General features: G+C 43.6%; 8 protein-coding genes across 8 annotated transcripts; 4 read left to right on the top strand and 4 right to left on the bottom strand.

Annotated features, from left to right (window-relative positions):
- Positions 1 to 754: 754 nt before the first annotated feature.
- O0I10_011370 (uncharacterized protein) lies at positions 755 to 2,145 on the top strand (the record flags this gene model as incomplete). Its single annotated transcript, XM_058491338.1, has 7 exons — positions 755 to 857; positions 924 to 1,156; positions 1,211 to 1,434; positions 1,496 to 1,611; positions 1,681 to 1,816; positions 1,872 to 1,944; positions 2,005 to 2,145. 7 exons carry the CDS (start codon positions 755 to 757, stop codon positions 2,143 to 2,145), a joined length of 1,026 nt encoding a protein of 341 aa, XP_058337903.1.
- Positions 2,146 to 2,538: 393 nt separating this feature from the next.
- On the top strand, positions 2,539 to 3,507 carry O0I10_011369 (40S ribosomal protein S2; the record flags this gene model as incomplete). Its single annotated transcript, XM_058491337.1, has 4 exons — positions 2,539 to 2,563; positions 2,648 to 2,729; positions 2,788 to 3,365; positions 3,428 to 3,507. The coding sequence occupies 4 exons, from the start codon at positions 2,539 to 2,541 to the stop codon at positions 3,505 to 3,507; spliced, it is 765 nt and encodes a 254-aa protein (XP_058337902.1).
- Positions 3,508 to 3,802: 295 nt separating this feature from the next.
- Positions 3,803 to 6,132, top strand: O0I10_011368 (uncharacterized protein; the record flags this gene model as incomplete). Its single annotated transcript, XM_058491336.1, has 7 exons — positions 3,803 to 3,857; positions 3,911 to 4,083; positions 4,184 to 4,627; positions 4,702 to 5,311; positions 5,384 to 5,545; positions 5,616 to 6,031; positions 6,085 to 6,132. 7 exons carry the CDS (start codon positions 3,803 to 3,805, stop codon positions 6,130 to 6,132), a joined length of 1,908 nt encoding a protein of 635 aa, XP_058337901.1.
- A 122-nt stretch (positions 6,133 to 6,254) lies between these two features.
- Positions 6,255 to 7,296, bottom strand: O0I10_011367 (uncharacterized protein; the record flags this gene model as incomplete). Its single annotated transcript, XM_058491335.1, has 4 exons — positions 6,255 to 6,448; positions 6,506 to 6,620; positions 6,684 to 6,951; positions 7,016 to 7,296. The coding sequence occupies 4 exons, from the start codon at positions 7,294 to 7,296 to the stop codon at positions 6,255 to 6,257; spliced, it is 858 nt and encodes a 285-aa protein (XP_058337900.1).
- A 904-nt stretch (positions 7,297 to 8,200) lies between these two features.
- On the top strand, positions 8,201 to 10,317 carry O0I10_011366 (uncharacterized protein; the record flags this gene model as incomplete). Its single annotated transcript, XM_058491334.1, has 7 exons — positions 8,201 to 8,287; positions 8,367 to 8,653; positions 8,718 to 8,764; positions 8,819 to 8,877; positions 8,965 to 9,339; positions 9,491 to 9,811; positions 9,958 to 10,317. 7 exons carry the CDS (start codon positions 8,201 to 8,203, stop codon positions 10,315 to 10,317), a joined length of 1,536 nt encoding a protein of 511 aa, XP_058337899.1.
- A 269-nt stretch (positions 10,318 to 10,586) lies between these two features.
- O0I10_011365 (60S ribosomal protein L12) lies at positions 10,587 to 11,339 on the bottom strand (the record flags this gene model as incomplete). Its single annotated transcript, XM_058491333.1, has 5 exons — positions 10,587 to 10,595; positions 10,664 to 10,860; positions 10,922 to 11,128; positions 11,198 to 11,227; positions 11,285 to 11,339. The coding sequence occupies 5 exons, from the start codon at positions 11,337 to 11,339 to the stop codon at positions 10,587 to 10,589; spliced, it is 498 nt and encodes a 165-aa protein (XP_058337898.1).
- A 397-nt stretch (positions 11,340 to 11,736) lies between these two features.
- On the bottom strand, positions 11,737 to 12,929 carry O0I10_011364 (uncharacterized protein; the record flags this gene model as incomplete). The annotated part of the gene is made up of 3 exons (XM_058491332.1): positions 11,737 to 11,797; positions 11,859 to 12,603; positions 12,674 to 12,929. 3 exons carry the CDS (start codon positions 12,927 to 12,929, stop codon positions 11,737 to 11,739), a joined length of 1,062 nt encoding a protein of 353 aa, XP_058337897.1.
- A 5,291-nt stretch (positions 12,930 to 18,220) lies between these two features.
- Positions 18,221 to 19,735, bottom strand: O0I10_011363 (uncharacterized protein; the record flags this gene model as incomplete). Its single annotated transcript, XM_058491331.1, has 6 exons — positions 18,221 to 18,822; positions 18,872 to 19,030; positions 19,097 to 19,145; positions 19,192 to 19,248; positions 19,311 to 19,521; positions 19,581 to 19,735. The coding sequence occupies 6 exons, from the start codon at positions 19,733 to 19,735 to the stop codon at positions 18,221 to 18,223; spliced, it is 1,233 nt and encodes a 410-aa protein (XP_058337896.1).
- Between the last annotated feature and the right edge of the window lie 336 nt (positions 19,736 to 20,071).

The following is a 20,071-nucleotide window of genomic DNA, read 5'->3' as shown; positions in this document are numbered from 1 at the left end:
TTTTATATCACACAGATGAGACGGCTTACGTTGCACCAACATGGCGTACAAACTTACTATCAGCCTACAAACGTGGGCAAAAATACAGGCTACTATTGACTGGAATCAGGGGAAAAATGTGGGATTATCCATCAACGAGTCACTGGTTGTATAGTCGAGCACATGCCCACCTTTGCCATCCTTTCACCTCTACTACTAGTATACTAGTGTACGTATAATTGCTGATAGCTAAGATGCTGTAATAATAAAGAAAAGGAGCTCTATAAAAAAGATCCGATTTCACTACAAAGAGATCACTGCATTTTCCCTAGTAGGCAAGGCTCTCTTCCTGACAACAACAATGATCGTTATAGTCGCTATATAAAGTGGAGATCCATGCCTTTTCCAAACCTCGATTGCAAAGTATCGTAAAGAGACGTACGGCCTGCATGATGACACAATCCTCTATCGTCGTAATGAATGGTCATATTGCGTTTGTGGCTGCCTGGAGATCTTTATTGAATCAAACGAATGACAATGAACACATATTTGGATGATGATGAAGTATACAAACTAGCTACTTTCTAATGCTTTGTCATGGCCTGACTGATCCTTCTTGTTTTAATATGGGTAGCGCTGCATATAATGTGGCTGGCAATTAGCTGTAGGTGGTGGTGGTGGCATGGATAATGCCGACGCAGGTGACCAAGAAAAAGCCTTTGCTTTCCTTTCCTTCCTTCCTTCCAAATCAGTGGGCCGCTTATTGTTGCCTATCATGGCTTTCCAACGTACGCGAGAGGCACCCATGGACTTTGAGTACGAACATGCACCCCATTTCTCCTATAACGTATTTAATTCCTACAACAACGTCGCCCATGGTAAGCTTGGCAATGTCCTTTGGGCTTCTTTTCCTCTTGTACTCACCAACACATGATGCACCCTAGATCTTGCAAAGAAGGCTGCTCATTCTGTAGCAAGTGGTTTCTATGTGCCTGAATCAAGATCGACCAAACGAGATCCACCTGAAATCAACCATGTATCAACAAAGCTGGATGATATTACATTGAACGACACTTTACCACAGGCAGCAGCATCATCATCATCACCACCACCACCTCCACCATGTCCTTCAACACCACTATCCCCGATTCAAGACATTGAACAAAAGCAATCATCTGTAAGGAAACAATGCATTCACAAAGAACAATGGGATATTCATTGGAGAACTTAGAGTATGTCATCGTCATCTTTACCACAAACACCACCTGATCTACCTGTGGAGGCACCTTCAACAACATCCCCCAATGACTTGTCACTCATCCAAGCTCCTGCATCACTACCACTACCACCACCACCACCACCACCTTCGCATCAACATCTTCATCAGCATATATACCCTTCAGCACCATCAACACAGGAAGAGCATCGAGATAATTGGATCATCTTGGCTACAGGGTAATTGTGGGAATGGGATCATCAATGCAAGTCCGTATACTAAATTACCCTATTGATGTAGAATGTTACATGTCGGATGCCGGATCGCTTTGACTACGCTGGCCGTATTCGTTATTGTCCAATTTGCTGTTGCTCTTAGTCGCGATGTTTCTCAAAGGATGGCTATATATGAATCAGGTAGGATGGTATGGTGTGCTGTGTGTGTGGAAGAGGAAAACAAGGCAGCAAGGACTTACACTTGTTTAGATATTCTTGAGGATCATTACCATTGTCGGATGGAATATGCAAAGAATCGCTGTGATCCTTCAACACGTTTACCAGCTATGGATGAACAATGCCGACGGTGGCAACAATGCCTGTATCGCCCCATGTGGGTAGGAAAGTAAGTAGATGATCACACGAAAGAGAGTATGCAAACATCTTATTGGTTTCCATAGAACAAGAGTGCTTGCAGAGACATTGGGTGATATTGTCAATGGATTTTTTGATACGATATCATTTAAAACGATGGTAAGAGTGACATGTGGTTCGATGTACAAACAATGACTCATACATTCTAAAATGGAATAGGTGTTTGTTTTTGGAATTACATTTGCATTACTTTGGACACGGTCTACAGCAGCAGCTGCAGCTTCAAGGTCATCATCATCATCATCTTCAGGCGCTTTAGAGAGTAGCAAAAGGAAAGAGATTGGTTGGAATACGCAATAAAGCTAGAAACCGCTTTAGAGATAATTTATTAAGGATGACGATAGAAGGAATGGATGTAATACATGTGTGGATTGGTCACGAGAAAGAGAGGAGAATGATGATGTTGTCGTCGTTGTGTCGGGCTTGCAGCGAGCGGGGGGAAAAGAGAGAGAGACTTAAGTCGGCGTTCAGACTTGGAGAAGGTAACAGGGAACTGGCAAGGCGAAGAGACAAAACCCCCCTTCTTAATTTATAGAAGTAAGTATGCGTGATAGATACGTGCATTGATTCATCATTTAAAATCATACCTTCCTGGATGGATGAATGGGATGGATCGATGGATGGATCGATGGATGTGGATGGATCTATGAGAAAATTGGATTACTTACTTGTCTTCCTCACACTCGAATAGAAATGGCTGAATCTGCTCCGGCCGAGAGTAAGTTATCGCGATATACCACACGCGTATACGATGTATATATGCACGACCGAATATGAATATGAATCTTAATTGTTGCTTTAGGACGTGGTGGTTTCGGACGTGGTCGTGGTCGTGGTGGCCGTGGTCGCGGACGTGGACGCCGTGGTGACGAAAAGACTGAATGGTAAGCAGGCAACAAGGTTGGGAATTGGATATCGATATTAACATTGGCATGTGAAAAGGGTTCCCGTGACTAAGCTTGGTCGTCTTGTAAAGGCTGGCAAGATTAAGAGCATGGAAGAAATCTACACCTTCTCTTTGCCCATCAAGGAATACCAAATCGTCGACTACTTCCTTCCTTCCCTTAAGGATGAGGTTATGAAGATCATGCCTGTTCAAAAGCAAACCCGTGCCGGTCAACGCACTCGTTTCAAGGCTTTCGTTGTCATTGGTGACTCGAATGGTCATGTTGGTTTGGGTGTCAAGTGCTCCAAGGAAGTTGCCACTGCTATTCGTGGTGCTATCATCCTTGCCAAGTTGTCCGTTATCCCCGTTCGTCGTGGTTACTGGGGTACTGCTCTTGGTGAACCCCACACTGTTCCTTGCAAGGTCACTGGCAAGTGTGGTTCTGCTCTCTGCCGTTTGATCCCTGCTCCTCGTGGTGCTGGTCTCGTTGCTGCTCCTACTCCCAAGAAGGTCTTGCAACTTGCTGGTATCGTCGATTGTTACACTACCTCGCGTGGTTCCACTCGCACTCTTGGTAACTTTGTCAAGGCTACCTTTGCCGCCATTGGTAACACTTATGGTTTCTTGACTCCTGGTAAGCATTAAGGATAATAGCATACATGGGATTACATAACTAAATCACCTCTCTCTTCCTAGATCTCTGGTCCAAGACCGAGTTCACCAAGGCTCCTTACCAGGAACACACCGACTTCCTTGCCCAAAAGCAGCGCAAGTAAATCATATAGCAACATGTCAATAAAAGATGATGTCTGCATATGTAGCCATAATGATAAAACTACAACAATCCAAAAGTCTACATACATGTTAATGGGGGTAATGGATAAAAATGTGCAAAACAATCATAAGGTTATCCTCTGCAGCAAATGGCTTGTCTATGCATGAACATAAAAACCGCATGACATGTCCACCATGAGTTGCACAAGCGGTCTTGAAATGGTCATGATATTCGCATCACCCGATACCCAACATGCATCACATCGCTTCTTTTCCCTCTCTTTCTTTCATTCGCTTATGACAAACTCTGACACTCATAAACAACGAGCTCGTTTCTCTCGTCAATCTTTATGTAAAACATACCAAGCTAATGTCCTTTTTATCAGCTAACTTGCTATTTATTAGCCACCACCAGCAATAAGACGACGACCACTGACCCTGATGCAGTGAAGCTGCCATCATTACGTATTGGCCTTAACAAGGCCACCGAATCAGTGACTCCATCACCCGTTGAAACTCGACGACCACCAAGCTGGGGGGATGCATTGTATCATTATTGGAGACATTCGATGTTGCACGTAAGGTTTACGCCTTGTGTCTCGTTGCCCTGACACAAGGAGGAAAAAGAAGATGCGTTGTTGGGTGAATGAATGCTTACTTGGTTTTATTGTGCAACAGGCCACTTTTTCGACTTGTCTTCCGCATGCCGAAGAAGCCGAGTTTGAGGAGAAATTCAAATATCTCATTGTCACATCATCCTTTATCAACGAGTCATCGTGTCCTAGCACACCCCATCATCATAACAACGACACCAACAAAAAGAAGAAAAAACGAGGTTCTTTGCAGCATATGGCCTCTGTGGCCAACATGGATCTTGCAGCTGCAGCTATTTCCAATACACGGATATCTCGAGGAGGAGCAAGTGCAGGTTTCGGAACCGTGGCTACGATGACCGGATTATTGATTGCATTGGGAGCAGAAACTGTAATGCTGCAACAGCAACAGCAACAAAGGAGTCAAGAACAATCAAACCATCCATTGCAAATCCTTGCAAGTCCCGTATTATCATGGACCATGTTGTTAACTGGAGGCATGTCGATATTCTTTGTTTACAGGCATCTGGTGAGCTGAGTTTCTTTTTCTCAAGGTACAAGGATGTGAGCGTACATGATGCATTAACCTTCTTGTGCAAAAAGAGGCGGTCCGGTATTCGGCAATTGTATCATACTGCATTGAGCCATTTACAAGTATTCATGGAACATTGTGAAGCATTCGACAACAAAATCCAGCGTGGATTGACTTTGATATACGACATTGAATGGGTGATGAAGAAACGCGTATCATCATCCAAATGCAGCAACAATGAACCTAATAACGTAACACCATCTCCCCCCTGCGCTCTGATGCGAAACCGCTTTGCAGCTTTATTGAGACGAGCATTCATTGTTTACGAGGAGGCGATCATTGACTTGAGATCCCATGTCAACAAAGAAAACCTTGCCCATCTCTATGGCATGTACAATGTGCGCTCTTTTGCTACCCTATCAGCTGTCGACCGTGTCGAAGTCGATGGATCCGATGTACCTTCCTTTGAGTGTCTTGAAGTATTAGCGCAATCTATGCATGCAAAGCGCCGTGAATGTTTGGTCCAATTTCTTGCCCTTGATATCGTATCCGAACGACACGACTCGGTACGACGTGATTACGCAAATGAATGGAAAGGCATCAACGCCGTGCTTGACACGCTTGTTCAAGAGACAAGCAAGTTCGCTGCTGATGCAATGGAAGCTTTAGAGGATGAACAATGTAAGGATGTCACAGAAATGGGGGTCTCGAAGACACGCACATGTTTATTTATACACTCTCACTCTTTTATAGATAACCAACATCACCCAGCTTCACCAAACAACCAATCACCTTTACCTAGCGACAGCTCACTCCAACCTCTTATCGATCGTTTATCATTAATGGATCAACAGGCTCGCACTTTGGAAGCCAAGTTTTATTTATGCAAGGATGATTTAAGAGAACTTGCTGCAAGTACGTCGTTGCCAAGGCGACAAATGATGATATCGATATAGATATTTATTCTCTTTATGTACTGCCATAGGTCTACGAACCGCATCAGCAAACGATGAGCACCATGTGCGTGAGCGCCTAAAGCAAGAATACATGTCCTTGGAACAAGACCTAATGCAAATGGTGGTGGACTGGCAAACGGGTCGAGATGCATTGATGGGTTTATTGGAACCATCTTCGTGCGATGCCGATTCATCCTCGACTTCTTCTTCGCCTATGATGCCCACAACACCAATCGTCAAGGAACATCCACATAGTTTGACATCCGTATCAAAGGGACAATCATCCATGCTTGATGATGATGGTAATCATGCACAAGAATTCTCATCAAAGACATCCGCTTTTCGAGCTGCGGCAAATGTTGTGGAGCGTAATACGACAGAACGAGCACCGAGAATGAACCGTGCCGAACGTGCTTCAGAGATGATGGCTCAACGTGTAAAAGAGGTAACCTAGCAACTTTGATATATCAAACAATATACTTATCGATATTGCGTTAGGCTCGTGAAGTCGCTGCAAAATCTGGTCATGATCCTAATGCATATTAGGCCGCATTGAACGAGTTATCCACCATCAAGAACTTCCCTCATCCCATTGGCATATACCCCATTTCGTTTTGTTTGTAGAGTTATCATCCTTTTATCTAAATTATATACATACAAATGGGATCCTAGAGCTTTTTGACTTTGACGGGTCGATTGACAGGTCGTCGCAACAAACGCCAAAGCATGATGGAGGTGGCAATAGAAAGCGAGTACCATGTGATGATGTATTGCAGATGGTTGTTGCGTATCTCAACACTAGGAAGTCGGCCCACTGGGATCCCACAATCAATGAGAGAAAATTCAGTGCTAGGGGATTTATCTAAACAAACGACATGTTAGATTCATGCAACTTTATACATGATAAGCTACTACTTACCTGTAACGCGCTCTACAAGCATAGGCTCTGCACCTGTAAGATCTGCCATGGCATCCACATCAGCCCAATACCATTGGTTGCGTACAGGATCATTGTCGGGTGTAAATGTGTTGGTCTACAATAGATGAATGAGTCAATTCACTCCCCCCTTATCCACAAAGTAAATCCCATTGTTTACCTTTTCAGAGGTACGAAGTAAACCTTCAACGTGAACAACGCCTTGTGTCAAACTATCGGGTCGTGTATGTCGTTCCTTCTTTGCCATGGAAACCCAACCACGCTTGACAAGGATAGTGGTCCCATTTTCGCGAACAAGAGGGGTAATAATGAAGTATCCAACTTGACCATCACCACGAGTTCTTGGCCCCAAAAGGATCTCTTTGTCATGTTGAAATACACCATCCACTGCTACTTTGCGGTATTCGTAATCAGGAAGGGCATCTTTGCTGGATGATAAATGAAAAGGTGAATGAATATCTCGATAATCAGCTGATATAGAATGTAACCTACTTGATACGACGAGGCAATGGAATAGCACGCATAGCCATACGATCGTGCAATTCTTGAATGAGATTGACCTTCCAGCGTAGTCGTTGAACTTGCCATGTGCCGAGACCAAACGCGACAAAAGGAACGGTGCATAAAAGAATGGTGCCAAAGCCAAAGCGACGCTTGGGACGAAATACAGGTGACGATTCACCATCGGAGGCTGATGTGGAGTAGAATGCTCGACGCCATGGAGAAGAGGTTGCAAGTTGAGGGCGAACTAAGCGTCGCAGGAATGTGGACATTGTATGTATGTATGCAAAAGGAAAGCAAAGGAGGAAGTGTGCTGGGGTCCAACCAACCAAGAAGCTGTGACTTGACCCAAAGTCCCAAATTCACTGCAAAAAGTCAACCTGTCAACTCCACTGATATGAACGATGATGAAAATACGACATCACACATACATCTCATGGTTGTTTCATCTTCCATTTCGTGTTGGGGGAGGCATCTTAGAATATGATTGAAACAATATGAAATAAAGGATCATGCGTACTGATGTCGGTAAATGATGCTTATGATGATGTCGATGCTGAGCTAACCATGCATTGAATGGAAAGAACACGTGGAATAACTCACTGTATCAATCTTAATCACACCCTCATTGAATATTGGGGCACGGTCATGCAGCTTTGGCAACAAAAATCCTCCGATTCGTCGACGCATTTCGTTAGATGTAGCCCATTATCGTTAAATGGTAACCCGTTGGCTGCACCCGCATGCAGCATGCAGCTCAACCCAGTCCCTTCTCTTATCTTCGCCGCCATCATCACCATCACCACCATTGCAGTCTCCTTGACATACTCCTCTTGTTCATGCAAGGGAACAATGAGCAAAAAAGGATTATCATCATTCTTTTTTTTATACGCGCGTAGTAGTATACATCATCATATGGAATAAAACAACATCAATCGTATCAAAGGGCAACAATGGTTGCCATGGCAATGGGGGAGGAGAGTAATATTGCTGAGGATAAGACGCATCTATTCCAATGTATCAAAAGCCATGCTCTGTAAATCATGTGTATAAACAAATAAGGAGTAAAGGTGTCGGTCAATGTCAATGTCAGAAACACTATAAAAGCCATGGACGAGTTGTATAGCATTGATTGTGTACTTTTAATCTGCAACCCTCACATACATATATACTCACATGTGGAATTTTCATAACCGCTTCCACAACGGTGACCTCGTACTCATCATTAACCTTGCTGCTGGCCTCAGCATCTTCTTTTTTGGCGTAATGTATCCTCCTCCCTTCTTTCTAGATCATCTACGGTGCACTTTAAAGTTTCACTACTAACACCACCAATACATAGTATGATCAAGGCGTGATGAGCGGTGTCAATATATCACCCGACTATATCAATGTTATGGGACTCCGAGGAAGGGATGCATTGTTAGGCGGCATTGTAGCAGTCTATTACTTTGGAACCCTTATTGGAGCCTTGATCGGTGGATGGATAGGTGATAAGATCGGTCGTATTCGCACAGTGGTGGTTGGCTCTCTTATTGCCATTCTCGGTGCCGTTTTACAAACAGCTGCCCAAAACGTCGCTTGGATGATGGCTTCTCGTATCATTACAGGCATTGGGACAGGCCATTTGTAAGTCATGATTATCTCATTTATGCTCCCACATGCAACTCATACACACACACACCATGTTTAGAAATGCCATTGTGCCAGTGTGGAGTGCTGAAACAAGCCATCATACTAGTACGTGTCTCCTTTTACATCATGCTTGGATCACTAGGCTAATGTAATATGCAGGTCGTGGTATGTTTATCGCCATGGAGTTCTCGCTCAATATTTTTGGCGTCGTTGTGGCTGTAAGTGTGCTGATAAAGAAGGAAAAAAGGGGGTGGAGGAGAAACCACCCTAATTGGAAAGAGATAGCTAATGCATGGTGTTTATAGTACTGGTTGGATTATGGTATGAGCTATACCGAGGGAGGCATTCGATGGCGGTTTCCTATTGCTTTTCAATTGGTGCCCTTGGTATTCCTTGCTATTGGTATAAACTTCTTTCCAGAATCCCCTCGATGGCTTGCTCGTGTGGGTCGCCACCAAGAAGCCATCGATATCCTTAGCTCTTTAAGAGGCAATGGTGATCCGGATCATCCAGACGTCCAAAAGGAATACCATCAAATCGTTGAAGCTACCCAAGCTGAAGCTGCAGAAGGTGATCCCACCTATTGGGACATGCTGTTTAAGTATGATGAGTTCAACATCCCACGACGTGTGCATCTTAGCATATGGCTACAAATCCTTCAAGAATTAGCAGGCATCGGGGTAAGCGTCATGTGCAATACATACTAGATCATGTGGTTTCAGCACTCACAATCATATCGATTATCGATTATGCGCATGTAAACATGACAAATAGGTGGTAAGTATAAATGAAAGAGGAATAAAAACGACCATCTAACGATACAAAATATAGATCACGGTATATGCACCCACTGTGTTTATCAATGCAGGCTTCTCGGAACGTGTCTCGCAATTGCTATCAGGATTCAACAACATGTTTTATATGGTTTGCACCATTGTTCCGGTTTTTACGGTTGACCGCTTAGGACGAAGATTCACTTTATTCTACGGAGCGGTGCTACAAGGCATTTGCTTGATCCTTGTTGCCGTCCTTACGAAACCCGACATTATGGGTATGAATCCTGAAGCTTTTGGTATTGGTGCCACAGTCTTTACGTTTGGATACACCGGCGTATTTGGAATGACATGGCTTTGCGTACCATGGTTGTACCCTGTAAGTGTAATTCTATCTTTGATTTGGAGGGGAAGGTGTTGGGGTGGTAAGAGGAGAAGTCGGCTTTGCATAGGGGAAATAGCATCAAAATGGTATTATCGTTGGCTGAGTTTTATTGACTTTTGTGCATAATGCATGTATAACAGGTTGAGATCTATCCCACCAATGTCAGGGCAAGGGGTGGTGCTTGGAGCGTAGTTGGATGGTCGATTGGTAACGCCCTTATCATGGAAATCACACCGCCTATGCTTTCATCATTGGGATGGGCATCCTTTTTGGTATTCGCCGGGCTTAACTTTTTAACCATTCCTATTGTATGGGCATTCTATCCTGAAACAAGCAACAAGCGATTGGAGGAGCTTGATGTTGTATTTTCTACAAAGTCAATATTGGTATACAAAGCTGAAAAGGAGCTCAAGGAACGACAAGCCAAAGGCCAAGTCGCCTATGGAGATGGCATACCCAGTGGCACAGAAGAAAAGAAGGCATCCAGCTCGAAATCATAGTCATCAATAATAGAGCACCCATATCCATCATCCTGTCTCTTTCTCCTCCATGCTGTACTGTAGCTATAACGCACCCATCTATATACATCAACCCTCTACAATATAACCATATCCCCTTTAAAAGTCCAATAAAATCCCTCCCAACGAATGATAAAGCTGGTGAAATCATGCAACATTATATTCAGTCAAGGTTGTTTTCAAATCGTCATCACCATTGCTTGGCTTTGTACAAAAGACATTTTTTATTCTGCTGTAGATACCCGTCAAATCTATTTCTCCTACATAACACAATAGCGTGTGAGTTGATGTAAAGATATTGTTGCTAAATGGCAAAATAAACACTTACAGGGATCTCGACCTCACCAGCATCAATGGCATCGCAAAGATCCTTGGGGCTTTGGCCGTCAACAGTGCAACCGACAGAGTTGGCAGTACCAAGAATCTCCTTGACAGTACCCTTGAGCTCACGAGCGAAAGACTTGTAACGCATGGTGCGAGCAATCTCAATGATCTCATCAAGAGGGATGTTACCAGTGTGCTTGACTATTAAGATGACACATGTGTGTGTGAGTTACGGTCTCCATGGATACCATCCAAAACTTACTGTTCTTGTCTTTCTTGCGATCACGTGGGGGCTCCTTCAAAGCCTTGATGACCAAAGAGGAGGCAGAAGGAACAACAGCAACTTGAGCCTGACGGTTTTGGATGGTCAACTGAATGGTGACACGAAGACCCTTCCAGTCCTTGGTGTTCTTCATGATGTCTTCGCCAACCTTCTTGGGCGACAAACCAAGAGGACCAATCTTGGGAGCTATAAAACAAAAGGACATTCAGCTCATGCTGTCAAGTTTTGAGAGGCCATGTTGTTGCGATCGTTTACCCAAAGCGGAAGAAGCAGCCAATTCACCACCTAGAAGAAGAGTACATAAGAACCAATGCAATGTTCAACAATGATAAAACAACATACCGGTGGCACGGAGGTAGATAATCTTGACCTCGTTGGGATCGAACTTGGGAGGCATCTATGTTACATGGAAGATGATGGATGAATACGATGGATGAATCGATGGATGCTTGCTTGTCTTTGGATGTCTCACCTTTGGTCAGACGATTGAAGAAGAGGAAGATTCAGCAATGGTGCTCAATTTCGCTTTCCACCCACACTGCCGTCGGGCTACCAATCAACAAAATCGGGAGGCGTATACTGCCACTGGGACATTGCCCTTTTACCCAATCATCCTCACATCAATCCCAATGTAAAATATAAAAAAGTAATATATTTTTAGCCATTCCTTTTCAATGGTGCGTTACATAACACAATAAGTAAAAAGAAACACAAGTAATGCAGACAACTTCCAGTTGACAATTAAATAAAGTGATAGACGTCATTATTATCAGGCACGTTTAATGCTTGTGCTTTTAGAGAGTAAGCCAGGGAAGAGTGAACAAAACAGGGCGAATCTCAGTGGAAGTGGAAGTCCTATTGATGCAATAATATTAGTAATTGGTATTCACTTAAAGCCAACATTGATGATACATACTCAGTCTCCCATTCAGTGTAAACACCATTGCCTTGGCCAGTGATGGAGGTGGTGGTGATTGTTTCAAGGGACTCCTTGACGGTGGAAGGCGTGGTGGTGGTGTATTCAGTGGAAGTGCTGGTGCCGGTCTTGACAGTGGTCACTTCGTTGTCACCAGGAACGGTGTAATAGACGTAGACGGTCTTCTTCTTCTTGCCATCCCACTTCTTCTTGCCACCATCCCACTTGTCGTCCTTGCCCCACTTGTCATCCTTGCCCCACTTGTCATCCTTGCCATCCCACTTGTCGTCCTTGCCACCCCACTTGTCGTCCTTGCCACCCCACTTTTCGTCATCCTTGTCATCCCACTTGCCGCCTTTGCCACCTTTCTTGTCATCCCAGTCTTCATCATCGTCATCATCCCACTTGTCATCATCATCATCATCCCAGTCTTCATCATCATCGTCATCCCAATCGCCACCCTTCTTCTTCTTCTTGCCATCGTCCCAGTCACCACCCTTCTTCTTGTGCAAGGCTTGGAGTTGTTGAACAACACGAAGAGCACCAGTGCCATCAGCATAGGGAGAGTTGGCAACCTTAACAGTGATCTCGTGTTCACCAGCAGCCAATTCAAAAGTGCCATGGCTGAAACGCTCATCCTGCATAGCTTCCTCAGGAGTAGCAACAAAGGTGTCTTGCTCATTGGCAGCCTCACTGGTGGAGCCCAAAACTTCACCATTGTCAAGGACTTCAAAGCTGTCACCACCTAATATGGATAATCAATTATCATGTGAGTGGGGTCGGTGCTACAAATCATGCATAACAAATACACATACCAAGCTTGTAATCGGTGATTTGAAGTTGAGCAGGCTCAGCAAGGTTCAAGGAAAAGGTGCGATCAACGGTCTTTTCGTCACCAGAAGATTGCCAGTGGAATTGTTGGAATTCCTCACCCATGTCAAGAGTGACCTTTTGGATACCATTGATGTTGGCATCAGCTTCGAGGTTGTTGTTTTCTTGTTGACCAGTGGGAGCAGCCATGACTGCAGAGGCCAACATGGCAGCGGCAACGTATGTCAATGTAAAGCGCATAGTATATGTGTAAGTGAACAATCTATAGGTATATGAAAGAGATGGAACGGGAAAAGGAAATCTACAAGGTTTTACTCCATTCTCACCGCCGCTCTTATCACCTTCATTTTATAGATTTGATGATCCATTCACCACGTTGCTTATTCACAACCAAACTGGGAACTCAAAAGCATTGTATCGGCGAAAATTTGGTATGTAGCCATCAAAGCATTGTTGTATGGAATGATCGGAGCAAATTGATATCAGTGCACAGCATTCATTTACGCTGCGTGTGCTTGTGTGTATGTGTATACGTTTCAATCATGGTCAAGATTCCTATCCATCCATTCCTTAAACACGGATTTTTTGCTACAAGTCGTTGGCCTCGCATGCTAGAAGAGAATGTGGTCCGAATCAAGAGGTTGCTTGGTGTGCCATTTCCTCCCACCCCCAGCTCATATCCATTGCCAATGATCACCGTTCTCTTGTTTTTGTTATTGTTGTTGTATGCTACATAGAATTGAAAAGGATATGCCTTATCGTTACAGTGGATGTAAATTAGCTTTTGGAGCTTGCATTTGCCGTTTCGATTGCTCTTTCACTACCATCCTTGCGTTATGGGTAATCCTAAATGACTTTTCAGCCAAGCTAGACATTCCCGTATATCATCACAATCACGACCGACAATACAGAATTTCTTTATCGCATGTCGTAGACCATCATGGCTGGTATTGCTGGGCACATTGTTTCAGCTTACCACTATGCTGCTGGGTATTGTATTAGAAAACGTTGAAACCAATTTTTGTTGTCAGGGGGGATGTTGCAGCGTATTTGCATACACGACTGAGTATGTAGCTCAACAGCTCCTCTTGCTGCTGCTGCTGCTACATGCAAAGGAATACTACTACCATTATCATGCAGCCACTATTAATCTTCCAACGCCCATCTACTTCTTCTACCATACCTAGCCACTATCATCATTTCTTTGTTAGATTAAATGGGCTTGTTGAGTCAAACAAATTAAACCGTGATTGTGTGTAATGTGGCTACTGTTGTCCACTTGGCCGCATTTGCAATTCTTGCATGCACTATTCGGCGTGCTTTCCTTTAGATGTTCTGCCCACCTGCAGCCATCATGCATTGCACACGTCTTGTTTACTACATAATCCTCACATCGTTCTTATCCCCCTGCTACTGAGACAACAAGCGATTGCAATAGCATACGTGTCAATTATTACATGCTCCTCTTTAATGCACAAGGATACGATTGAATAATATGGCTAATAGTAATAATGACTAGCAGTCCAGGTTGCTTGCTTCACTCATCTACTTTTGGTTTCTCGTTTGAATGGCTTCTTACCACTACCTATGGAGTGATTATTTTACACGTCTACGTGGTCTCGTAGTATTCATCTTTCATCACCCTGCCACCTTTTGCTTTATCCAGGTTCGAAATAGGGGTCTATCTCTGTATTAAGCTACCATGAAACAATGTTCAGGGCAGCGAACATACGAGTTCGTTTACAGCCTCTCCCACACTACACCCTCCCATTCAAATTTTAAAATGAAGCATGAGGTCTTTAATAGAACAAGGTTGATCAACGTGTCCATCGAAATGAGCAATCTAAGATCATTGATGTGATTTTATAGTGCTAGTAAAAGTGTCTGAGAGTATACCCTGTTTAATTTCCAGGTCTTCCACTCCCGCCTTATTTCCTCTTTCTCCCATTCTTTACTCTTCCCTCATTCAAGTAACAACTACCACCATGCGAACTATTGTACTGCTTCAGCCCATCATGTCAATCCTACAACTATCTTGATCCGATTGCCTTTGCCTGAATGGCAAGTCCATGGCGTGCACACAGCCTTCTTGTCACTTTTCTACAACACACGAGTCTCTTGGCAACGCGCTCTCTTGTACACTCTTCTACCACGGCGAATGGTAACAGCATTCATTGCAGCAGCTGCTATTAGCAAGGTCTTTACACCATTGTCTCCAACAGCGTTCTTTAGTTGCAGCAACTTGCCTCACAGCCTTTTCACGTGGACAGCAGCATACTTTGATACGTACGGATTCCAATGGATGATGCCATATCAGCTATTAAGCAGTACAAGTATTCTTCGCCTGGTTGAGCAGCATTGAAATGACCAAGAAAGAGATAGACAACAGCCGGATGGAAAAGGAAGCGTATCAGCAGCGATCTCTGGTGCTTCTTTCAACCAACATATTGAATTTGCAACGGTTTTGATGGATGGATGCAACCAAGCATGGTGAAAGGTGATCCTGAAATGTTGTTCTGGTTACTTGGTACGTCGTCAGCAGGAAGGATGGATCATGCCACGTGGATACGGCTGAGGATGATCATGGATTGAGATGGCCATTGACGAGGAGTTTTCTACCATGGATCATACTAGGTCACTCGCGTCAATGCATGCAGCAGCTACTTTTCAAACATGGAGGAAGGAGGATGTTTATGATGGGCAGCAACCGAGAACACAATGACAAAGTTATCCCCTGTTGCCTCTATGCGATTCACTCGTATCTTATTCTATATGCAATGCTGTTCCTTGATCGTATTTACTTAGTGAACACCCACGCTGCCATGTACTATTCTTTTACTTTTTCATTGAATGAAGATTGTATTCACCATAACATTTAGAAGGGTATCGTGCTATCAGCTCATACGTGCAAGGTGTGGATCACTTGGGATTGAAAGGAGGGGTTGGATCACTTACTCATCGTATCGACATGCTTTTGTTCTTTGGCCACAACATTATTACTATACTTCCTAAAGCTTCCTAGTTCACCTGCATAACGACGAAAGGCAGCGGTGGTTCTCAAACGCTTGATTTACAAAGATAATAAATCTAAGATCGATGATGCTCAACATAGCGCATGTTTGTTACATAAACATGGTTCATTGTAAGCTTAATCCCTTATTTTCAAAGAACAGCAGTGAGCTGTGATACAACAATGGGGCATAAGTGCAAGAGCATACAATGCTTACCTATGACAGCTGACAGCTAACGCTATCCTATGGAGCCTTATATAAGAATGAGCCATGGTCCATACTGGCTATAATAGACGTACCTTAGTATAGACAGGAGGGGAAGGATCCATCATGCATTTATCCACCTGCAGCATTGAATCTTCAATTCCTGCATAAGCGATCGAGTTACACAAAGAAGTCCGTCTGCATCTCTGAGTCTATTGGCTCTAGCTATTTGACTATGAACAAAGACCACTTCTCATATAGCATCACGCTTACAACATAAAGGTGCCTGTATCTCCAAACTTTACAATGAAACGTGGGGTTTTTATTAGAGCAATGTGCTCGGCCTGGCCAACAGCACCTTGTGTGAAAGTTTCGCGTTCAATGTCGCAAACAGCCCAAAAAATATTTTTTGGTCGTCGTCGTTGAAGAGGTCGACCCCCGGATCCAGTTTGGCTGGTAGCGACATTGCGAAATCTGGGATTGGCCACGATCAACTTGAAACTTTCACACAAGATGCTGTTGGCCAAGCCGAGCACATTGCTCTAATAAAAACCCCACGTTTCATTGTAAAGTTTGGAGATACAGGCACCTTTATGTTGTAAGCGTGATGCTATATGAAGAGTGGTCTTTGTTTAATGTAAAGTAGTATGACTATAATAGAGCAAAGATGCAGAGGAGTGTTTGTGTAACTTGAGTCATTCAGCACAGGCGATGCATGATTCTTGTACACTATTTAGGAATAGTTCAAAATGTCAGCTAATAACCTAGTCCTCCCATTCTCCATTGTTCCCCAACTCAATGCATACGAACGATTGTCCTGCTCCAGCCCAGCATGTCCATCCTTCAACTTTCTTGATCCGAGGGGATTTGACTGAAAAACGCTCAAACACAGAAGTATCATCCCATTTGAGAACAATCATTTTGCAAAGTTATTTGTAAACTGCAAGGTAATAGCCCATTCCTTCCATTCACCTTTATTGCCCAATCCAATGCATACGAACGATTGCTCTACTCCAGCCCATCATGTCCATCATTCAACTTTCTTGATCCGAGGGGTTTAACTGAAAAACGCTCATACACAGAAGTTATTTGTAACCTGCCAGCTAATAGCGCATTCCACCCATTCACCTTTTTTACCCAACCCAATACATGTGAACGATTGCCCTGCTCCAGCACATCATGGCCATCCTTCAACTTTCTTGATCCAGGGGAATGTGATTGAACAACGCTCAAACAAAGAAATACCATTCAAGTATCAGCTCAACTCATTTAATTTCCTGGTCTTCCGCTCCCAGTTCATTGTCTCTTCCTCCCCATTCCCAACTGTTGCCCCATTCAAATACGATTACCACCTGCGAACGATTGTCCTGCTTCAGCCTATCGATGTCAATCTTACGATTGTCTTGATTCGATTGTCATTGACTGAATGGCAAGCTCATGAGCGTGTGCACCACACCACAACACCCGTGTTTCGTTCGCTTCTCTTCTACACTCCTCTACAATGACCAATCACAACAGCGTTCATTCCAGCGGTTGCTACGAGTGAGATCTTTACTCCATCGTCTCAAGTTTCGTGCAGCAACTAGCCTTGCAGCCTTTTCTACGTGAACAGCAGATAGAACGTAGCCTTATTTACGTGTAGCAACTTGCTTCAATACATACGACTTCTTATTGATATGAATATGGATATGGATATTGGTTTGGTGAATGAGATGGAAGGATTTGGGAGTACGTATACAATAGGTGGGAAATAAGTGTATCCCTTGTCAACTTGATCATCATGCTTGATGCTATCATCGTGAGCGAGGGGTGCATCCAACTACCATGCTTTGCAAGTTAATCCATGGCAGCAACAATGATCATCATGCATGTACAACATCATCATCCAACTGCGTGTTTAGACACGCCATGCCACCTCCTGCTGATCCATCCACTTTTGCACAATGCATGCCCTAAGGCATATAACGACGTATCCCTCGCATTGGAAAGGAATCTCGTGCCCATATCTATCTCTTGTGAATGATGTTGGATTGAAGGGTTAGTGCGGCGAATACATGATTGCATTGGTCAACCATTTCTTAAGTTTGCATAGTGTAAGACACCTTCCTTCTTGAGTTGATTTCATTGTGAGTGTGCACACGATGCACTGTGTTATAGAAGAGTATACTGTATCCACTTGCAAATGCTGTTAATAAGGAAAACGAGAGAAAGAGGAAGGGTCTGATTGATCCATTATTGTATCTTGAACAAAGGCTGTATTCAATAATATAAACTACTTCCACTTTCTTTGTGATTTTACATTGTAAATGTCTAAATTTAGATCTTCATCCACTTGGCATCCCACTTTTTGACCAAGGATTTAGCTTCCTTGACGTGGCCATGTTCTATGAGTACCATAACTACGCCACGTATAGCGGATTCAAGAGCGCCACTGATCCATGCATGCTTAATATCGGTATGCTCTTCTACGAAAACAATGCCATTGTTCATCTCGAAATAGGATTGCATGTGTAGCTTATGTTGACCAGGTTCCGGTGAAGCCCATGAACCTGATTGAAACTCATCCAAGATCCAGCACACACGATCGTAATTGCCTGTGTACTGCTCTCTGGCAATATCGCCATGTAGCTCAACAATGTCCTCAAGGACACGGGCAACGTGCTGTTTTTCGGTCATGGATGCCAAACGAAGACTAGCATCATGCGAGACATAGCTAGCAAGCATCACACCAGGTCCTTCATCCGTCAAGTTGTTGGATGGATAGCATATTTCTCCAGCGTACAAATCAGTAGTGTCGCAGCCACCAAGGATGGGTGGTTCGTAGTGTTCCCAGAAGCGTGACCTGAATTCCATAGCTACCTTGCATGCGGAATCATACCCGAGATTGTCAATGGCACTCCTAAGTGTGTATGGCAGCTCTATATTATTATTGGTATGCCAGCTTATGATACAGCTCTTTTTCTTTACCTGGTAAATGCCATGTGCGAACAATCGAAAAGGGCACGGATATAATTACATTGTCAAAAGACTTCTTGTTGTACGTGGTATTAAATGGATCATCCTTCCATTGTACTGTAACTTTGCCACCCTCATGATCAATTTTGGTTACTCGCACACCAAACTTGACTTGTCACCAATAATGGGCTCGTATGCTTTCGCTAAACGCGACATGCCTCCTTGAACAGTGCGTACATCCACGGCACTTTCTGCGAACTTCGTGTACATAGACTTCCACATTTGTCTATGATGATGGTTCGCGGCATATTCAGATACATAAAGGTCTAAACCCATCTTGTGGTGTAGCCATCCCCATTCGGACCAATCATCATAGCCTTCCTTGATCGCTTTCTATACACTTATCAGGTCCTATTCATGATACATTAATTGTTTTTACATTTGCACTTACATCATGTGCAGCATACAAGTCTTTGATCATCAACTCGAACCAACTATCATCGTAAATTTTTTTGGTCGCTTCGTCCACTTTAGCAGCAATGCGGTCGACCATACGGGCACTACTACTTATACCAGCGAATAAGCTGGCATTAGCAGCAACCTGACCAACAGTGGGTACCTTGCCATTAGGAAGGCGTATGCCATGCTTGTAGTATAGGTTGCTACGTATACGGCATAGCTGAGCTTAAAATGGACATGTAGAAATCGTATTGTCACTTACTTTTCAGTGCTTTGGATCCAATCGATGAAGTCAATCTTGTATTTCTGGTTGTTGTTGTTCAGCTTGTTAAGTTCATCAGCCATCTGAAAAACGATATCATGATCGGTAATTGGAAGTGTCTTGTTTTTGTACTTGACGCTGATAGGAATCCGCATGGGGCCTATAAATTTGTGTATCAGTAATTCTACATGATGATTATCCATCACAATTGCTTCTGCTCACCCATTTCTTGATACGTGATGGAATTTTCGTCCCCATGTAAGGAATGGGTATTTCCTTTAAAGTAGGTTGTATGCACGCGCCTAGATAAATGTGAGATGAGAATGGTGTAAGATAATGATTGGTGAGTGTCGCATTAGTAATTACCCCCCTAGTCTGTTGTTAGCTTCAAGGATCTCGTAGTTGTGAAAGCCAGCTTGTTCCAACAAGAGAGCACTGAACATCCCTGACATCCCAGCTCCAATGATACCAATCTCTATTATAGTAGTAAA

The sequence above is a fragment of the Lichtheimia ornata genome (assembly GCF_029851405.1).
Source record: "Lichtheimia ornata isolate CBS 291.66 chromosome Unknown scaffold00088, whole genome shotgun sequence".
In the NCBI taxonomy this organism is placed as follows: Eukaryota; Fungi; Mucoromycota; class Mucoromycetes; order Mucorales; family Lichtheimiaceae; genus Lichtheimia; species Lichtheimia ornata.
The sequence above is the reverse complement of the archived record's forward strand: the minus strand, read 5'-3'. Positions and strand labels throughout refer to the sequence as shown.